This window comes from Eleutherodactylus coqui, chromosome 4, assembly GCF_035609145.1.
Source record: "Eleutherodactylus coqui strain aEleCoq1 chromosome 4, aEleCoq1.hap1, whole genome shotgun sequence".
Lineage (NCBI taxonomy): Eukaryota > Metazoa > Chordata > Amphibia > Anura > Eleutherodactylidae > Eleutherodactylus > Eleutherodactylus coqui.
In genome coordinates, this window is record NC_089840.1 from 4,567,765 (window position 1) to 4,586,166 (window position 18,402).

The following is an 18,402-nucleotide window of genomic DNA, read 5'->3' on the forward strand; positions in this document are numbered from 1 at the left end:
ACCCCTCTCCCGTCTCCTGCGGCGCCCGCCAGACCCCTCTCCTACAGACAATATCTGGGACCTTATTGGTCGGTAAATGGAAAGGCAGCTGCCAGCATCTTGATGGTCTTCATGCCCAAGTGCATTCATCATAGCAGAACATTCTGCAGACAACCATTAATAACCTGATGGCCAGCACGCCAAGGCGTGGAAGTGCGTGTATTACAGCGGGTGGCGCTCATACTCCGTACTGAACACATCCAGGGGTTTTAAAAAAAATGTTCATCATTTGCATATCATTAGCATATCATCCATCCTGTCACTTCCATCGTTCCACGACTTTTCCTTCCTGGCGTTGCAGTTTTAATGTTGAGTATATTTAAGGCTCGTGTCTGGATCTCGTCAGCCGCTTCTATAGAGACAATGTAGCCGATCGTTCTCACCCATCTCTTGGAAATATTTATCTAATTCTTTCTCCAGGCCGAGCTCCGATGCAATCTGCTTGTTGTCTTCAAGAAGCCACAAGAAACACCGGAATCCTTCCACATTCATACTAGTTACGAAGTCCGCCAGACTGCTGGAGGCGCCGTCCATCATATAGTTTATGTTCTTCCCATAGCCTTCATTCCATATATTTATTACGCTCTCTAACTTAATGCTTTGCAGACGCTCTTTATTATGCTTTCGAAACTCTACAGCGGCTTCCAAACCTTAAAAAGAAAAGTGAAAGTGGTGAAAGTCCCAAAATAACGCCTCAGTACTCCTCTGCACTCGTCTGCTACTTTTCTTGCAGTTTTAGACATTTTTCGTGTTACTTTTTAACAAAACAAAAGTAATATAAAACAAATACGCAGCAAAAACAGCGGGGAAAAAGTGAGAAAAAGTGAAATAAAAGTAATGAGTGCTTTCATCCGGGGGGGGGGGGGGGGGGGGGGGCACGGATCTGTCTACAGATCTAGCCTTCCCCAACACAGTTGTACACGGGCGGTAGATGGGAGTTATGTGGTAGCCGAGCCGGTGGTCTTACGTTATTTCCAAAACTTCTATTGAAGTAAATGGGAGTTAAATACAAACTACACTTTCAGCCAACTTTTGGCGTGTCCGTCAAAAGTTTTGATCAGTGGGGGTCCTGCTGCCGACACCCCAGCTGATCGCGAGAACATTCGCTGTTTCCCCTCAGCTAATTTCGGTCTCCTTCTAGTAGCTGAAGACTGCCTCTTAGACGTGTCTCTATGACATGTCAAAAGTTATCTGAAAGTGCATACTAAGCCTGACCACTGCAGTGAGAATGGAGCTGTCTGCTTCCTGCAGAAATGATGTCTGTACATGAGTACACTTTCCCAGCAAACAGCTGACCCCGGGCGGCGGACCCTCATTGGTCCACTATTGATGACCTGTCCTGAGGATAGACCATGAGTCGCTTACAACTCGAATCCCCTTTACGGCTGATTCCACTTGTGCATATTATTTGTATTACGAACAAGTGTCCTGACAGACCATGGGTCTACCGACCTGACCACAGAGCCTCACAGACTCCTATGACTTCCTGAGTTTGGGTCAGGCTTGGACACTCATCCACATAAATGCCTCAGGCTGATCTGCTTGGTGACATTATCCACTGCGACCAAATGAAGAAACGATCAGCCGACCATCTGCGGTTTTCATGTCATGGGAGAATAACGTTTGTTAAGTTACTTCTTGCAACCTGCTGCATCATTTCTTCATTTGGACCATCTGGGAGCGGGTTCAGGTTCCTGGCGGCTGTCGCATATTTGGTCCGGTGAGGAAAAGTGCTGCTGGGGATCAACTGCATCATCCACAGCAACCATCAGATTGTTGGATTGTTTGCAATGTAAGATGAGGAGTGATGAAACCTCCCGATGCTTCATGTCACCCCATAAGGCCTAATTCCCACAGGCGGATTTCCATCGCGTAAAACGTGGTGAAATTCCGCGGCGTTTCACTGCAGCTATTAGGTTCTATTGAATACAATAGCTCAATGTACTCGCTGCGGGATTCTGCAGCATGAAATTACCCGCAGCATGTCCTATTTGGGAGTACGCATGGACAGCTTCCATTGTAGTCAATGGAAGCCGCCCGTCAAGCTATACTTCCGCTGTGTAGCGTGCATACACGCCCCGCCCACCGCGTCATATGACGCTGCCGGCGGGTCATGTGCTGTACTGCACGTGCGCCGGAGCGTCATGCGGGACTACGCGCAGCGGATCCAGAGGTGAGTATGGGGTCTTTGGGGGGCGCCGTGACGGACTCCGCTGCGGTATTCCGTCACGGCCGTGTACATAAGGCCTAATAGTAGCGTTGATAACTTGCAATCCCGAAGTACCACAATCTTAATTATAACATTACAGAAAGAAGGCAGCAAACTTCCCTTCTGTAGAAGACGTTGGCGAAGAGGAATACCTTTATAATTTACTATAAGGAGCCACTGGTGTAAGCTATCGGTTATAAGCCCGTCCTGCGCCAGCAGCAGATACAGGAACACTCTGGTCTTCACCCGATCATTTACTTGGTACAGATAGGTTAGGAAGCTCTTCATTCTACCGCCGGCCGCCGCGCCGCTCCTCTCCAGCTCCTCCAGCTTCTCCTGACTGATAATCCTCCATACGCTTACAGACTCCCAAAAGCTGGGAAAGCAGACCGGACATCCGCGGTTTATCAGCCCCTCCTTCCTTAATACTTGCGCCAATAAAGGATCCCACTTGGCTCGGTAGCCATTAGTCACTGGAAGACAGAACATGAAGATGCGTCTCAGGTACCCCAGCGGTCATGTGGGAGCGGGGTGAGGTCAGGTCTGCACTTACCGCCCGCGTCAGGCACAGCAGCTTCTGGCGGCAGCTTCTTACTGTCATCAGGGTGGCCTACAGACTCCTCCTCTACGGCTTTCTTGCGCTCAGATTTATTTTCATACTTCATTTTATTGCTTTTGCTGTTAGAATATTTCAAAAGAAAAAAAAAGGAGACTGAGCGCCATTTACTGCGCGAATTATGGGATTGGGCTTTAGGTGCCCTCATCAAGTTCTACGGTATGTTTGAATTAGATTCTCCCAAGACGCTCTGTCACACATACCATTTCCTGCAACTAAGGGCTCATGTCCACGGGCAAAATGTGATTTAAAATCCGCAGCGGATCTCCCGCGCGCGGATCCGCGGATCCGCATCCCATAGGGATGCATTGACCACCCGCGGGTAGATAAATACCCGCGGATCGTCAATAAAAGGCATTTAAAAAAAAATGGAGCATGAAAAAATCTGGACCATGCTCCATTTTCGTGCGGGTCTCCCGCGGGGACGGCTCCCGCGGGCTTCTATTGAAGCCTATGGAAGACCTAAAATAGGAATTAAAAGCATTTACTCACCCGCAGCGGACCGCGAAGCTCTGCTCTTCGTCACGGCCGCATCTCCCTTGCTTCGGCTCGGCGGATGTGCCCGGCGCATGCGCGCGGCACGTCGACGACGTGCCGGCGACGTGCCGCCGGCGTCAGGAATTCATCCGCCGGCCGAAAATGAAGATCCGGCCGTGAGGAACAGCTGACCTTCGCCGCCCGCTACGGAAAGGTAAATGCTTTTAAATTTCTATTTTCAGCGCTCATGTCCGCGGGGCAGGAGGGACCCGCTGCAGATTCTACATGTAGAATCTGCAGCGGATCTGATTTTCCCCGTGGACATGAGGCCTAAAGGAGGAAAAAACGCCACGCACTTAGAGCATTTTGTCATTGCAGGTTTTCTTCCTTTAACTGAAGATTTTAATGACATTTTTCTATTGGGTCTACCACGGCCAGTGACCACTACGATTAGCAATAATACATTGCAGAACAGAAGTACTGCAGTGTATTATCAGAGACCATAGCATCATAGGTTCAGGTCCCCTACAGGGACAAGAAAAAAGTATATAAAAATGTTAAAATAGTTAATTAAAAAAAAAACCCAGAAAAAAACAAACCCTTTTAAAGCACTTGCTGCTCTTAAAATTAAGAAGAAAAAAAAAACTGATCAAAAAGCCTTGTGTACCCCAAAATAGTACCGATAAAACATGCAGTTCGTCATGCAAAAAACAAGATCGGCCATGTTGACGGAAAAATAAAAAGTTTTAAATAGGGGAGATCAAAAACTCCAAAAAAAAAATCACGTCCTTGGGTCCAGTATGGGCTGCGTCACTAAGGACTTAAAGGAAGGCCTGTGATAAAACTCAGGCTGCAGCTGTATGCAGACTCCAATAATTAAAATGAAAAAGGTTCAGTCCGGAGTCACCAGGAGAGCAAAGTGCGATCGTTCTCAGTGAGAGAAACCGAGTCATCCTGTAGATATGAGACCTTTTAATGGCCAACAGACATACATGATGTTACAGTAAGCTTTTCGACCTCTCAGGGTCCTTCCTCAGGCTTCATGGAACAAACCTAAAGACGTATTTATAATAAAACATATACACGATCACAGGGGGGCACAGACATGGGGAACCTAATCTGCACATAGATGATAAATACCAGAAACAGAGGATAAGGATAGGAGGGCACATACTAAGGAGGGATGAGCATAACAGTAAATAATGAGTCCAGTGACAAGGAATGGGAAAGTTTATAGTCTCTAAATTGATGTTAGAGGTTCACCACTAGGCCAGCGTGTTACCTTTGCTCTGTGTTTCTCATATCTCATAATCTTAACTGACGTAGAAACCCCCCTTCGAGATTCATACTATTTCTGATAGTATCAAAGGTGGTTATAAACTTATATTCCTAAATTCTTCTGTGATGTTGGGACTTAAAGTATAATGCTCTTAAAGGGGTTGTCCCGTGGCAGCAAGTGGGGGTATACACTTCTGTATGGCCATATTAATGCACTTTGTAATGTACATTGTGCATTAATTATGAGCCATACAGAAGTTATAAAAAGTTATTCACTTACCTGCTCCGTTGCTGGCGTCCTCGTCTCCATGGTTGCCGTCTAATTTTCGCCGTCTAATGGCCAAATTAGACGCGCTTGCGCAGTCCGGGTCTTCTTATCTTCTCAATGGGGCTCCGTGTAGCTCCGCCCCGTCACGTGCCGATTCCAGCCAATCAGGAGGCTGGAATCGGCAATGGACCGCACAGAAGCCCTGCGGTCCACGGAGGGAGAAGATGCCGGCGGCCATCTTCACCGGGTAAGTAAGAAGTCACCGGAGCGCGGGGATTCAGGTAAGCGCCGTCCGGTGATCTTTTTTAACCCCTGCATCGGGGTTGTCTCGCGCCGAACGGGGGGGGGGGGGGGGGGGGTTGAAAAAAAAAAAAAACCCTGTTTCGGCGCGGGACAACCCCTTTAAGTATATAACTATATCTATGAATTGTAGGTCACTACTAGAGGCACACAACAGTTTCCTTCCTTTTCTGTATATTGGAGCAGTTGATTTCTGGTTATCCCAGTGGCCAGAGGCGTAACTTGAAGCTCCTGGGCCCCGATGCAAAACTTGTAACAGGGCCCCGAACTATAATGCTTTACTCATAGTACTGGGTTCCCTATATGGAGAAGACATGTACGGACCACAGACAGTATACATAACCCCAACACACAGCAGGACTATAAGATCCCTGTAATGTAAGGAGCTGTAAGACCTGCTGACATGTACGGACCGCAGACAGGATATATAACCCCAACACACAGCAGGACTATAAGATCCCTATACTGTAAGGAGCTGTGAGACCTGCTGACATGTACGGACCACAGACAGGATACATAACCCCAACACACAGCAGGACTATAAGATCCCTGTAATGTAAGGAGCTGTAAGACCTGCTGACATGTACGGACCGCAGACAGGATACATAACCCCAACACACAGCAGGACTATAAGATCCCTGTAATGTAAGGAGCTGTAAGACCTGCTGACATGTACGGACCGCAGACAGGATACATAATCCCAACACACAGCAGGACTATAAGATCTCTGTAATGTAAGGAGCTGTAAGACCTGCTGACATGTATGGAACGCAGACAGGATACATAACCCCAACACACAGCAGGACTATAAGATCCCTGTAAGGTAAGGAGCTGTAAGACCTGCTGACATGCACGGACCGCAGACAGGATACGGATCCCCAACACACAGCAGGACTATAAGATCCCTGTAATGTAAGGAGCTGTAAGACCTGCTGACATGTACGGACCACGGACAGGATACATAACCCCAACACACAGCAGGACTATAAGATCCCTGTAATGTAAGGAGCTGTGAGACCTGCTGACATGCACGGACCACGGACAGGATACATAACCCCAACACACAGCAGGACTATAAGATCCCTGTAATGTAAGGAGCTGTAAGACCTGCTGACATGTACGGACCGCAGACAGGATACATAACCCCAACACACAGCAGGACTATAAGATCCCTGTAATGTAAGCAGCTGTAAGACCTGCTGACATGTACGGACCGCAGACAGGATACATAACCCCAACATACAGCAGGACTATAAGATCCCTGTAATGTAAGGAGCTGTAAGACCTGCTGACATGTATGGAACGCAGACAGGATACATAACCCCAACACACAGCAGGACTATAAGATCCCTGTAAGGTAAGGAGCTGTAAGACCTGCTGACATGCACGGACCACGGACAGGATACATAACCCCAACACACAGCAGGACTATAAGATCCCTGTAATGTAAGGAGCTGTAAGACCTGCTGACATGTACGGACCGCGGACAGGATACATAATCCCAACACACAGCAGGACTATAAGATCTCTGTAATGTAAGGAGCTGTAAGACCTGCTGACATGTATGGAACGCAGACAGGATACATAACCCCAACACACAGCAGGACTATAAGATCCCTGTAAGGTAAGGAGCTGTAAGACCTGCTGACATGCACGGACCACGGACAGGATACATAACCCCAACACACAGCAGGACTATAAGATCCCTGTAATGTAAGGAGCTGTAAGACCTGCTGACATGTACGGACCGCGGACAGGATACATAATCCCAACACACAGCAGGACTATAAGATCTCTGTAACGTAAGGAGCTGTAAGACCTGCTGACATGTATGGAACGCAGACAGGATACATAACCCCAACACACAGCAGGACTATAAGATCCCTGTAAGGTAAGGAGCTGTAAGACCTGCTGACATGCACGGACCACGGACAGGATACATAACCCCAACACACAGCAGGACTATAAGATCCCTGTAATGTAAGGAGCTGTAAGACCTGCTGACATGTACGGACCGCAGACAGGATACATAACCCCAACACACAGCAGGACTATAAGATCCCTGTAATGTAAGGAGCTGTAAGACCTGCTGACAAGTACGGACTGCGGACAGGATACAGATCCCCAACACACAGCAGGACTATAGGATCCCTGTAATGTAAGGAGCTGTAAGACCTGCTGACATGTACGGACCGCGGACAGAATACATAACCCCAACACACAGCAGGACTATAAGATCCCTGTAATGCAAGGAGCTGTAAGACCTGCTGACATGTACGGACCGCCGACAGGATACATAACCCCAACATACAGCAGGACTATAAGATCCCGTAATGTAAGGCAGCCGTAAGACCTGCTGACATGTACGGACCGCAGACAGGATACATAACCCCAACACACAGCAGGACTATAAGATCCCTGTAATGTAAGGAGCTGTAAGACCTGCTGACATGTACGGACCACGGACAGTATACATAACCCCAACACACAGCAGGACTATAAGATCCCTGTAATGTAAGGAGCTGTAAGACCTCCTGACATGTACGGACCGCAGACAAGATACATAACCCCAACATACAGCAGGACTATAAGATCCCTGTAAGGTAAGGAGCTGTAAGACCTGCTGACATGTACGGACCGCAGACAGGATACATAACCCCAACACACAGCAGGACTATAAGATCCCTGTAATGTAAGGAGCTGTAAGACCTGCTGACATGTATGGACTGTAGACAGGATACATAACCCCAACATACAGCAGGACGATAAGATCCCTGTAATGTAAGGAGCTGTAAGACCTGCTGACATGTACGGACTGCGGACAGGATACATAACCCCAACACACAGCAGGACTATAAGATCCCTGTAGTGTAGGGAGCTGTAAGACCTGCTGACATGTACGGACCGCCGACAGGATACATAACCCCAACACACAGCAGGACTATAAGATCCCTGTAATGTAAGGAGCTGTAAGACCTGCTGACATGTACGGACCGCGGACAGGATACATAACCCCAACACACAGCAGGAGTATAAGATCCCTGTAATGTAAAGAGCTCTAAGACCTGCTCACATGTACGGACCGCTGACAGGATACATAACCCCAACACACAGCAGGACTATAAGATCCCTGTAATGTAAGGAGCTGTAAGACCTGCTGACATGTACGGACCGCGGACAGGATACATAACCCCAACACACAGCAGGACTATAAGATCCCTGTAATGTAAGGAGCTGTAAGACCTGCTGACATGTACGGACCGCAGACAGGATACATAACCCCAACACACAGCAGGACTATAAGATCCCTGTAATGTAAGGAGCTGTAAGACCTGCTCACATATACTGACTGCGGACAAGATACATAACCCCAACACACAGCAGGACTATAAGATCCCTGTAATGTAAGGAGCTGTAAGACCTGCTGACATGTACGGACCGCAGACAGGATATATAACCCCAACACACAGCAGGACTATAAGATCCCTGTAATGTAAGGAGCTGTAAGACCTGCTGACATGTACGGACCGCAGACAGGATACATAACCCCAACACACAGCAGGACTATAAGATCCCTGTAAGGTAAGGAGCTGTAAGACCTGCTGACATGTACGGACCACGGACAGGATACATAACCCCAACACACAGCAGGACTATAAGATCCCTGTAATGTAAGGAGCTGTAAGACCTGCTGACATGTACGGACCACGGACAGGATACATAACCCCAACACACAGCAGGACTATAAGATCCCTGTAATGTAAGGAGCTGTAAGACCTGCTGACATGTACGGACCACGGACAGGATACATAACCCCAACACATAGCAGGACTATAAGATCCCTGTAATGTAAGGAGCTGTAAGACCTGCTGACATGTACGGACCGCAGACAGGATACATAACCCCAACACACAGCAGGACTATAAGATCCCTGTAAGGTAAGGAGCTGTAAGACCTGCTGACATGTACGGACTGCGGACAGGATACATAACCCCAACACACAGCAGGACTATAAGATCCCTGAATGTAAGGAGCTGTAAGACCTGCTGACATGTACGGACCGCAGACAGGATACATAACCCCAACACACAGCAGGACTATAAGATCCCTGTAATGTAAGGAGCTGTAAGACCTGCTGACATGTACGGACCACGGACAGGATACATAACCCCAACACACAGCAGGACTATAAGATCCTGGGACATTCACATGTTCCACGTCTGATGTTGTACCTGATCCGCTACAGTAAGTGTCCTGTTGGGGGCCTTTATGTTGGAGAAACAGGACAAAACCTGAGAGCGAGGATAAGACCCCATCACCACATTCACCTGTGGCAAAGCATTTTTCTAGTCACGGATACAACACATGAAAGTTCTTATACTTAAAGGCAATTTTAAGCCCTCATGCTTACGGCTGTGATGGACTCCACCAGCGGAATATCACAGCGGAGTCCACCACAGCGCCCCCCATAAACCCCATACTCACCACTCCGGATCCGTTGTACGTGTCCCACCTGGCGGGCCGGCGCGCATGCGGGTACAGCACGTGACGCAGCGGCAGTGCCGGATGACGCGGCCGGCGGGGACGCATATTCACACGATGCTTCCGCTGTGCTACAGTCTAGAAGTGATCGGCCAAGAGCAGTAAGTTCTAGTCAGGACCGAATTCTAGGAAAGGCAATTGTTCTGGAGCCTCAACCACCACGGGTCTTCCCAGAAACATCCAATTCCCAGACTTGAGAGAGCGCCCCCTTGTGTACCACCAACAATATACAGACGCGTTCAGCCTCTTCTTCTCGGTTTAAAAATGGAAGCTGAATGGCAAAGCTGCGATGTGAAAAGGACTGAAACAGGAACAAAAAGGACCTCCACCTACCAGCGCTGGATACAGGGACCAACACAGAACCTCACCTGCTGACTTTATGTTTTGCCGGATGCTTCTGTGGTTCTCTCTTCTTTAAGGTTTTATCTTCAAACTTTACACAAGAGAAAAGAACAGTAATATCAGTGAGACTTTATCCTAAAAGCAGGCTCTCAGCTTTGTACACTTGCTACTTGTTAGAAGGGTCATTGACAATAAGCCGATCACAGTGTTCCTTGCTAGGACCTCCAGCGATCAGCAGTGGGAAAACCTGGGAGTAAGTGTTCAATTTCCCTGCAGCACCCCCACAGGTGAAATGAGGTATTACAAAGAGCCCATTCATATTCCATCTCACCGCGCTGTGGCTGAATATTACAGTCGCTGCGCCGCTCCTGCTTACGTACGTACATTAGCAGTGAAAAAACATGCAGGGTGAGAATTTTTGAGTGTGTCTTAATAGTTTATTGGTGGGGGTCCGCGGCCCAGGATGCCTACTGAGCAGTTGTTGGCCAGGCCCGCTGTCCATGCAGACAGAGCTGGAAGGAGGCATGCCGTACATTCTGCAGACGCCCAGGTTGGTAATGCACTGAATTCAATGGGAGCTGCGCCTGAAGTGCCAATCCGGCTGCTGCTGTCGGTTTCCAGCTCTGTCCACACAAGCAGCTGATTGGCTGGGATCCCGAGGGGCGGAGCCTAGGTCACGAGTACTGAAGTCCCAAGCAACCCATCTCAGCAAACTGCAATGGAAAACGTACCTCGCATTTTACTTGTGCCATGGAGTCAAATATTACAATATGAGAAATGACCCCGCGGCAGTCTGGGGTGAGGCATGTATATTTTAGGAAATCCTGTGGGCAAAAAAAAAAAAATTGTGAAACAAGTTGGTAAAACCTTCGTAAGACCCTCGGGATGCGGCAGAGGGGGGCGCTCACCTTGTCATTCTTATCACAATACAACGTGGCCTTCATTTTTTTCCAACAACAAACATGAAACTCAACCCTACAGAACTGGCAGCACACCAGCCGTATAAAGCCCTGCGGAGACAGAAGTATATATATATATATGTTAGACAGTAACACCAGCCGTATAAAGCCCTGCGGAGACAGAAGTATATATATATATATGTTAGACAGTAACACCAGCCGTATAAAGCCCTGCGGAGACAGAAGTATATATATATGTTAGACAGCAACACCAGCCGTATATATATATATATGGGTTAGACGGGAACACCAGCCGTATAAAGCCCTGCGGAGACAGAAATATATATATATATGTTAGACAGCAACACCAGCCGTATAAAGCCCTGCGGAGACAGAAGTATATATATATGTTAGACGGTAACACCAGCCGTATATATATATATGTGTTAGACGGGAACACCAGCCGTATGTATTATATATTTATATATATATATATATATATATATATATATATATATACACACACACACACACACACACACACACACACACACACACACACACACACACATATATATATACACATACATACACACACACATACATATACATACATACATATACACACACACTAGCTGATATGCCCGGCTTCACCCGAGGTAATTTGGTACCGATGTTTGCGAGTTGCTTGAACAGAAAATTTTATGAAGTGGCTGTTACTTCAGAGGAACCAAGGAATAACATATGTATACACGTGCAGGAGCATTAGATTCTCCTCAGGCTGCATATACCGATGTCCCTCTGCAGAATGTGCCACCCCTCCCACTCTCCTCACTTAGGACCTAAAGAATGCTCGTGCCAAATTTCACACTTGTAGGACAAGGAGAAGTTACATTACATAGGGGGGCACTTGATTATTTAATGCTAATTGAAAAAGTGAGTTACGACCCCTTTACTTTTTTCTATTTAGGACGTAAAGAATGGTCATGCCAAATTTCAGGCCTGTACGAAAGCAGGGAGTTACATTACATAGGGGTGCACTTACTTTTGTAATTAGCATTGAATATTCGAGTTGTGACCCCTTTACTTTTTAAATTTAGGACCTAAAGAATGCTCCTACGAAATTTCAGGCTTGTACGACATCGGGAAGTTACCTTACACAGGGGTGCTAATACTTTTGAAATTGGCATTGAATAAACGAGCTGTGACCCTTAAGTTTTACTATTTAGGGCTTAAAGAAAGCGCCTGCCAAATTTCATGTTTGTACGACTTCAGGAAGTTAGAGAATTAGTGGTGAGTCAGTGAGTGAGGGCTTACACACACACATTATATATCTATCTCTGTATGTATGTATATATATATTTTTGTGTGTGTATATATATCAGTCAGTAGCATCTACAGAAACTCGATAGTCTTCGTGCATTATGCTTCTATCCGCATCTTTTGGTCTGTGTTTTGCAGATACAGAGCTAACAAGTTCCCGCATTTCATGCGTTTTCCATGGGATTCTTAGTGGAGTTTCCTATTTTCATGGAAGGTTGTATTCGGGGCCGCAGGGATTCTGCTCTGCTACACAATCTCTACCTGAAAGTCCCATAATGAACCCAACGGCCCTGGATGGACCCCCGTGACTATAATGGGGACCATCCAGCTTCCGCTTTGCTGTCTAGTGTTTTCCCAAACAAAATAGCCCAGCATGCAATGCTGCTGTGTCTGGGATTGTGGGATGGATCGGAGCAGTGATGCAAATGTATACAGAGCATAAAACACACAGTGGTTTTTTTTCTAGAAGTATATGAAGTTTATGGGGAGAAAATGGATTTTGTTACTTACTGTAAAAGCTGAGTCACTGGTGAACACAGAGAGCTGGGGGATAACTGCTGCCCCTACGAGGCGACACGCGGTACTAAAGCTTTAACCCGGAGTTTTCAACAAGTGTTCTAAAATACTCTTTGTTCTCCTCACCTTCATCCCTGCTTCATGTCTGCAAGGTCTGATTTTCAGCTGGTCTTCATCACATTTTTGTTTTTCTGCTGTTTGCAATCCACCATCAGGGAGGGGGCATGTAGCAAGCCCTTACTTGTTCACTGTCCTGCACTTCCTTGCCCTTACTTTTCATGCTGCATTGCACATTATCTGATCCAATCAGCAGGAGGCAGTATCTGAATGCCCGTCCCTCTGCTCTCCCAGGATGATCAGGCATTTAAAGACATTGCGGACAAATAGTCAGACAGACACCCACACATTGTAACAGCATGAGAGACAGAGACCATGAGGATTGTTATCACAGTGTCTGCAGATGTGTCAGCCTGCTGCCTGTGAAGATGGCTCCCCCCCGTGTTGCGATGGAAACATCTATATCCTTGTCCTAATGACAGACAGTGGATTACAGAGAAGCTGGAAGGGAGACCCCTAGTGGCAGTAACTTCAACATGATTTAAAGCAACAACATTTTTAATCTAAGTCTGTTGCAGAAATGATGAGACTAACAAGCCAGTAGATGAGCAGAAGTTATCTGAATAGTTTGTGCTTCTTTAAGGTGCCGATTTACAGTACTGTCAAGAATTTTTGGACAAACATTCATCTGACAGCGATTTCCCACGACTCACTCAAAAACATGAACATTCGGATCAGCCAAATATTGATGTGTTTAGGGAGGTAAGCCGCAGTCAGACATTTCTGACACCGACTTATCTCTCGGGGAACAAAAGGATTAGGTGTTGAAATTCAAAGTCCCCGATTCTTCTTTTCCTCATCTGTTGGTGGAGAGTTGTGCTGTCCCTGCACACATTAGAGCAGTGTTCCCCAACTTCAGTTCTCAGGGACTGCCAACAGGTCATGTTTTCAGGATTTCCTCAGTATTATACAGGTGATGTAATTATGGTCGGTCCTCAGACATTGCCACAGGTGTTCTTACCATAGGATATCCTGAAAACATGACCTGTTGGTGGTCCCTGAGGACTGGAGTTGGGGACCCCTGCATTAGAGGGTGGTCCAGCATTGCTGTTATTGGTGGGGTTGGACGACTAGGCTCTAATGTGTCAGGGGGCCTTCAGTTCCTTCCATCCGCTATAACCGTCCTACAGGTACAGGTGCATCCGCTTTACTTTTCTCTCCTTCTCCCTAGACTGAGATTATAGGATGAAATGAGGAGTTTATGGGACAAACTCCATCCCAGAGCATGTAGAATACTGTATAACCCTAACAGCCGCTTGGTCACGGTGATGGCTTGGTCAGCAGTTTGCATCTGTACACTTCAGCCAAGACCAAAAGGGAACCAAAAACCAGAAGCCCCGTGGATCCATCGAGCGTTCCCTCTGAAGGCTCCAGTCTTAGTTTTGGGTTACAAGCGAAGTACTGACCAGAATAGCGTCTGGTGAAGCAGCGCGGCCGCCGCAGTCAGGTAATGGTGATGCAGGATGTGAAGAGTCCTTCTAGGGTGTCTGTCCCTGGCACGAGCGACACTGATTGGGATCCTCCGCAGTTTTACCTCTCTGCATGTGGCGCCAGTTAATAAAGTTGAATTTGGAATTATTTCTCATATTATATTACGGTCCTCGAGGTAACGCAGACACCAAACGTATTTCAGGCTGCGACCAATCAGATTTTAGTCTTATTTCCCAAAAAGACGAGAGCTGTGATATCCGGTGATTAGGGCATGACCCCCAGCCCTCGCCTGCACCCGTCCTCATGGACTAAAGCAATAAGAGCCGCCATTATTATATCCTACCTTGAAATCAGGGTCCGAAAAATATATCTGTGCTTTGGGCAAGCTTAGACACTGCTCATAACGACAAATAGCATCCGGCTTAGGAGGAAACTTGCACTGTTCAATGCAGTTATCTAGGAGAACCTGAAGAGAGAACAACAGGTACAAGTGAGACTGAAGGTAGGAAGTGAAGCCCGTCCTCCGTCACATCCTCAAGGGCGAGCGAGATGCTACCCGGTACAGAGCGATCGCGCCAACGCTTATATTCACAGACGCTTACAGAAAGATTATTCTATCTAATGCAAAACTAGAAATCCAAGGAGAACCGAGTCACTTAGCAGAGGCATCCAAGCTTTACAGTTGCTTTCTGCAGAGGTCTATGAAGCTTATAGCATGGCTGACCCCTAATGCACAGGGTCTGCATGGAGAGGGCTCAGAAGCCAAGCGCACTCCACTCCCAGCCAAAGTGGCCAGGATCAGAGAGAACTCCTATCCCAGCCGTTAACCACTTAGATGCTGCTGTTGAAGGGGAATCGGTCATCAGGTTTTCACCTGTTTAACCCCCTTACACCCTTTAACAATCTTGTAATGGGCATTTTCAAGTTCTTTTTTTTAAATTTTGTACAAAGCATCTCTGTAACATGTTTTAATTCTCCCACGCCACAAACAAATCACAGATGATCAGTCATTGGGTGGGCCGGCCCGTGTGTGGTGGGCCGGCCGGCCTGTCTCTGGTGACCTACATACCTCCACAAGCACCGCCCTCACTGTACAAGTGATGTAGAAGTCATCCCTGCCATCACCACTGCAGTCTGAATCCTGTGCGTGCGCAGGGAGCTCCGGAGACGCCGCCCCCCGCGCAGGGAGCTCCGGAGACGCCGCCGCCCGCGCAGGGAGCTCCGGAGGAGACGCCGCCGCCCGCGCAGGGAGCTCCGGAGGAGCCGCCGCCGCCCGCGCAGGGAGCTCCGGAGGAGACGCCGCCGCCCGCGCAGGGAGCTCCGGAGGAGCCGCCGCCGCCCGCGCAGGGAGCTCCGGAGGAGCCGCCGCCGCCCGCGCAGGGAGCTCCGGAGGAGACGCCGCCGCCCGCGCAGGGAGCTCCGGAGGAGCCGCCGCCGCCCGCGCAGGGAGCTCCGGAGGAGACGCCGCCGCCCGCGCAGGGAGCTCCGGAGGAGACGCCGCCGCCCGCGCAGGGAGCTCCGGAGGAGACGCCGCCGCCCGCGCAGGGAGCTCCGGAGGAGACGCCGCCGCCCGCGCAGGGAGCTCCGGAGGAGACGCCGCCGCCCGCGCAGGGAGCTCCGGAGGAGACGCCGCCGCCCGCGCAGGGAGCTCCGGAGGAGACGCCGCCGCCCGCGCAGGGAGCTCCGGAGGAGACGCCGCCGCCCGCGCAGGGAGCTCCGGAGGAGACGCCGCCGCCCGCGCAGGGAGCTCCGGAGGAGACGCCGCCGCCCGCGCAGGTAGCTCCGGAGGAGACGCCGCCGCCCGCGCAGGGAGCTCCGGAGGAGACGCCGCCGCCCGCGCAGGGAGCTCCGGAGGAGACGCCGCCGCCCGCGCAGGGAGCTCCGGAGGAGACGCCGCCGCCCGCGCAGGGAGCTCCGGAGGAGACGCCGCCGCCCGCGCAGGGAGCTCCGGAGGAGACGCCGCCGCCCGCGCAGGGAGCTCCGCTCACTGGACACATTGCCCATCATTTTCATACGGAACACAGAGATGCTTCGCACAGGATTTCCAAAATAACAACTTTAAAATGCAGATTACAAGATCGTTTAATCATGGGGGGTTGGTGGGCGTTAACGGGTGTTAATAGGTGAAACACTGATGACAGGGACCTTCAATACTGACAGCGACATTTAAACGGTCCACAGAGGGAGCTCCTCTGTCTAGTGAATGACGCCGGGAGGCGAGATCATGGGATGCCGTTCGGTCACCATAGCAGCCTTGTGAAGATACCCAGAGATGACATTAATGTTTACCTATTAAGTCCTGATTTAACCGCTTAAGGACCGTCCCCTTTTTTTCCCATTTTCGTTTTTTCCTCCCCCCTTTTAAAAAACCATAACTCTGACCGCTGTCTGAGGGCTTTTTGTTTTTTTGCGGGACGAGTTGTATTTTTCAATGGCGCTACATAATGTAATAAAATCCTTTTTAAAAATTCTTAGTGGAGTGAAATGAAAAAAAAAAAGGCCGTCTTCGGTGCGTCTGGTTTCTACGGCGCAGAAACTGCAACAAGAAAGGACCCGATAACTTTACTCTCTGGGTCAATAAGATTACTGCGATACAAACTTGTAGAGGTTAATTTCATTTCAAAGTTATTTTCCGCGCCATCTGCTGACCGCTATACGTTTTTTGCTTTTCCGTCTCATTTCCTGCGGACGTCCGGTAGTTTCCGTTGTACCATGTTGGAGTACATATGACTTTTTGATTGTTTTTAATTACATTTTTCTTGGCAATGCGGTGACCAAAAAAGCGCAATTCTGGCGTTCTTTATTTATGCTTTCTGACATTTACCCTAGGGGGTAAATATTGCGTTACTTTGATTGATCGGGCTTTTACGAACACGGCGACACAAAAGATGTATTTTAGTTTTATCCTTTAGATTCTTTTATTATAAATATGGCAAAAGGCGGGTTATTAAAAAACTGGTAACTTTTTTTTACTGAAATTAGTAAAACTTTTTTAAACTTAAATTTTTACTTTTTTTTTTAGTCCCCAGAGGGAACAAGAACTTTACCATTACTGGGGTTCCTAACAGCATCCCAGCTGTGAGGTCGCGGGGTGCGGTTCAGTTGCCATGGCAGCCTGGGGTCTTCTGAAGGCCCCCAGAACTGCCATGACTAAATGCCTATCGAGGTGTGATCGAGGCACGCCTTCCTAGACGGTCTGTCAATATGCAGCTTAATGAATACTGTAGGAGCGATCAAACAATCACAAGTCGCCTATAGGGACTACAAAAAAAAGGAAAAGTTTCATAAACTATTGAAAAAAATAAAAGGAAGTTTAAAAAAAAAAAAAAAAAAAGTCATATGCACTCCAAAATGGTACCACAGAAACTACAGGACGGCCCGCAAAAATGGGCCGCACAACTAGGTTTACGGAAAAATAAAGTAATGGCGGTCAGAGGACGGTGCAGGAAGTATTGTTATCCAAGATACTTTATTTTGGCCGACCCGCAGCATGCGGTCATCAGGGCATCGTCACCACAATGGGTGCGCTGGGAAAACAGGAAACGCCCCGCCCCCCTCCAAAGATGGCGCAGAGTTCCTTTCCTTTTCCATTCCACTCAGAAACGGTTAGGTTTTTCGGCACATTAAATAGTATCACTTAAAGATACAACGAGCCGTCAGACGGCGACCGCAACAGAAACAGGACAGTTAGAGGGAGGAAGAAAAAAGGGCCGCTTCCTTAAGGGGTTAAAGGCGTGTCCTGCAATGGTACTGGAATAGGAACCCCCGGAGCGGAGCGCCTACCTGCAACTTTTCAGTCCTCGTTTCTTCAATAACAACAGAAGTGGTCGGCCAGGTTAATATCCCCGGATGCATCTTATGATTCAGCATCGTCTTGGACTTAATATAGTGATTTAATGCATCAGAAAAACTGCAAAACAGAAGGAAATTGTAAGAGATGGCCCCAGACAGACGGGGCCACAGACAGACGGGGCCCCAGACAGACGGGGCCCCAGACAGACGGGGCCCCAGACAGACGGGGCCCCAGACAGACGGGGCCCCAGAC

The 18,402-nt window shown here is 48.4% G+C and overlaps 1 protein-coding gene across 1 annotated transcript in view; it reads right to left on the reverse strand.

Annotated features, from left to right (window-relative positions):
* Window positions 1–18,402, reverse strand: part of TTC3 (tetratricopeptide repeat domain 3) — a 143,432-nt gene that overhangs the window by 57,191 nt on the left and 67,839 nt on the right. Inside the window, exons 20-27 of the mRNA XM_066598977.1 lie at window positions 18,141–18,267; window positions 14,701–14,823; window positions 10,980–11,081; window positions 10,803–10,895; window positions 10,098–10,162; window positions 2,802–2,926; window positions 2,401–2,721; window positions 423–689 (exon numbers count right to left, since the gene is read on the reverse strand). Of these exons, the coding sequence (XP_066455074.1) occupies window positions 423–689; window positions 2,401–2,721; window positions 2,802–2,926; window positions 10,098–10,162; window positions 10,803–10,895; window positions 10,980–11,081; window positions 14,701–14,823; window positions 18,141–18,267 (1,223 nt within the window). The remainder of the gene's footprint in view (window positions 1–422; window positions 690–2,400; window positions 2,722–2,801; window positions 2,927–10,097; window positions 10,163–10,802; window positions 10,896–10,979; window positions 11,082–14,700; window positions 14,824–18,140; window positions 18,268–18,402) is intronic.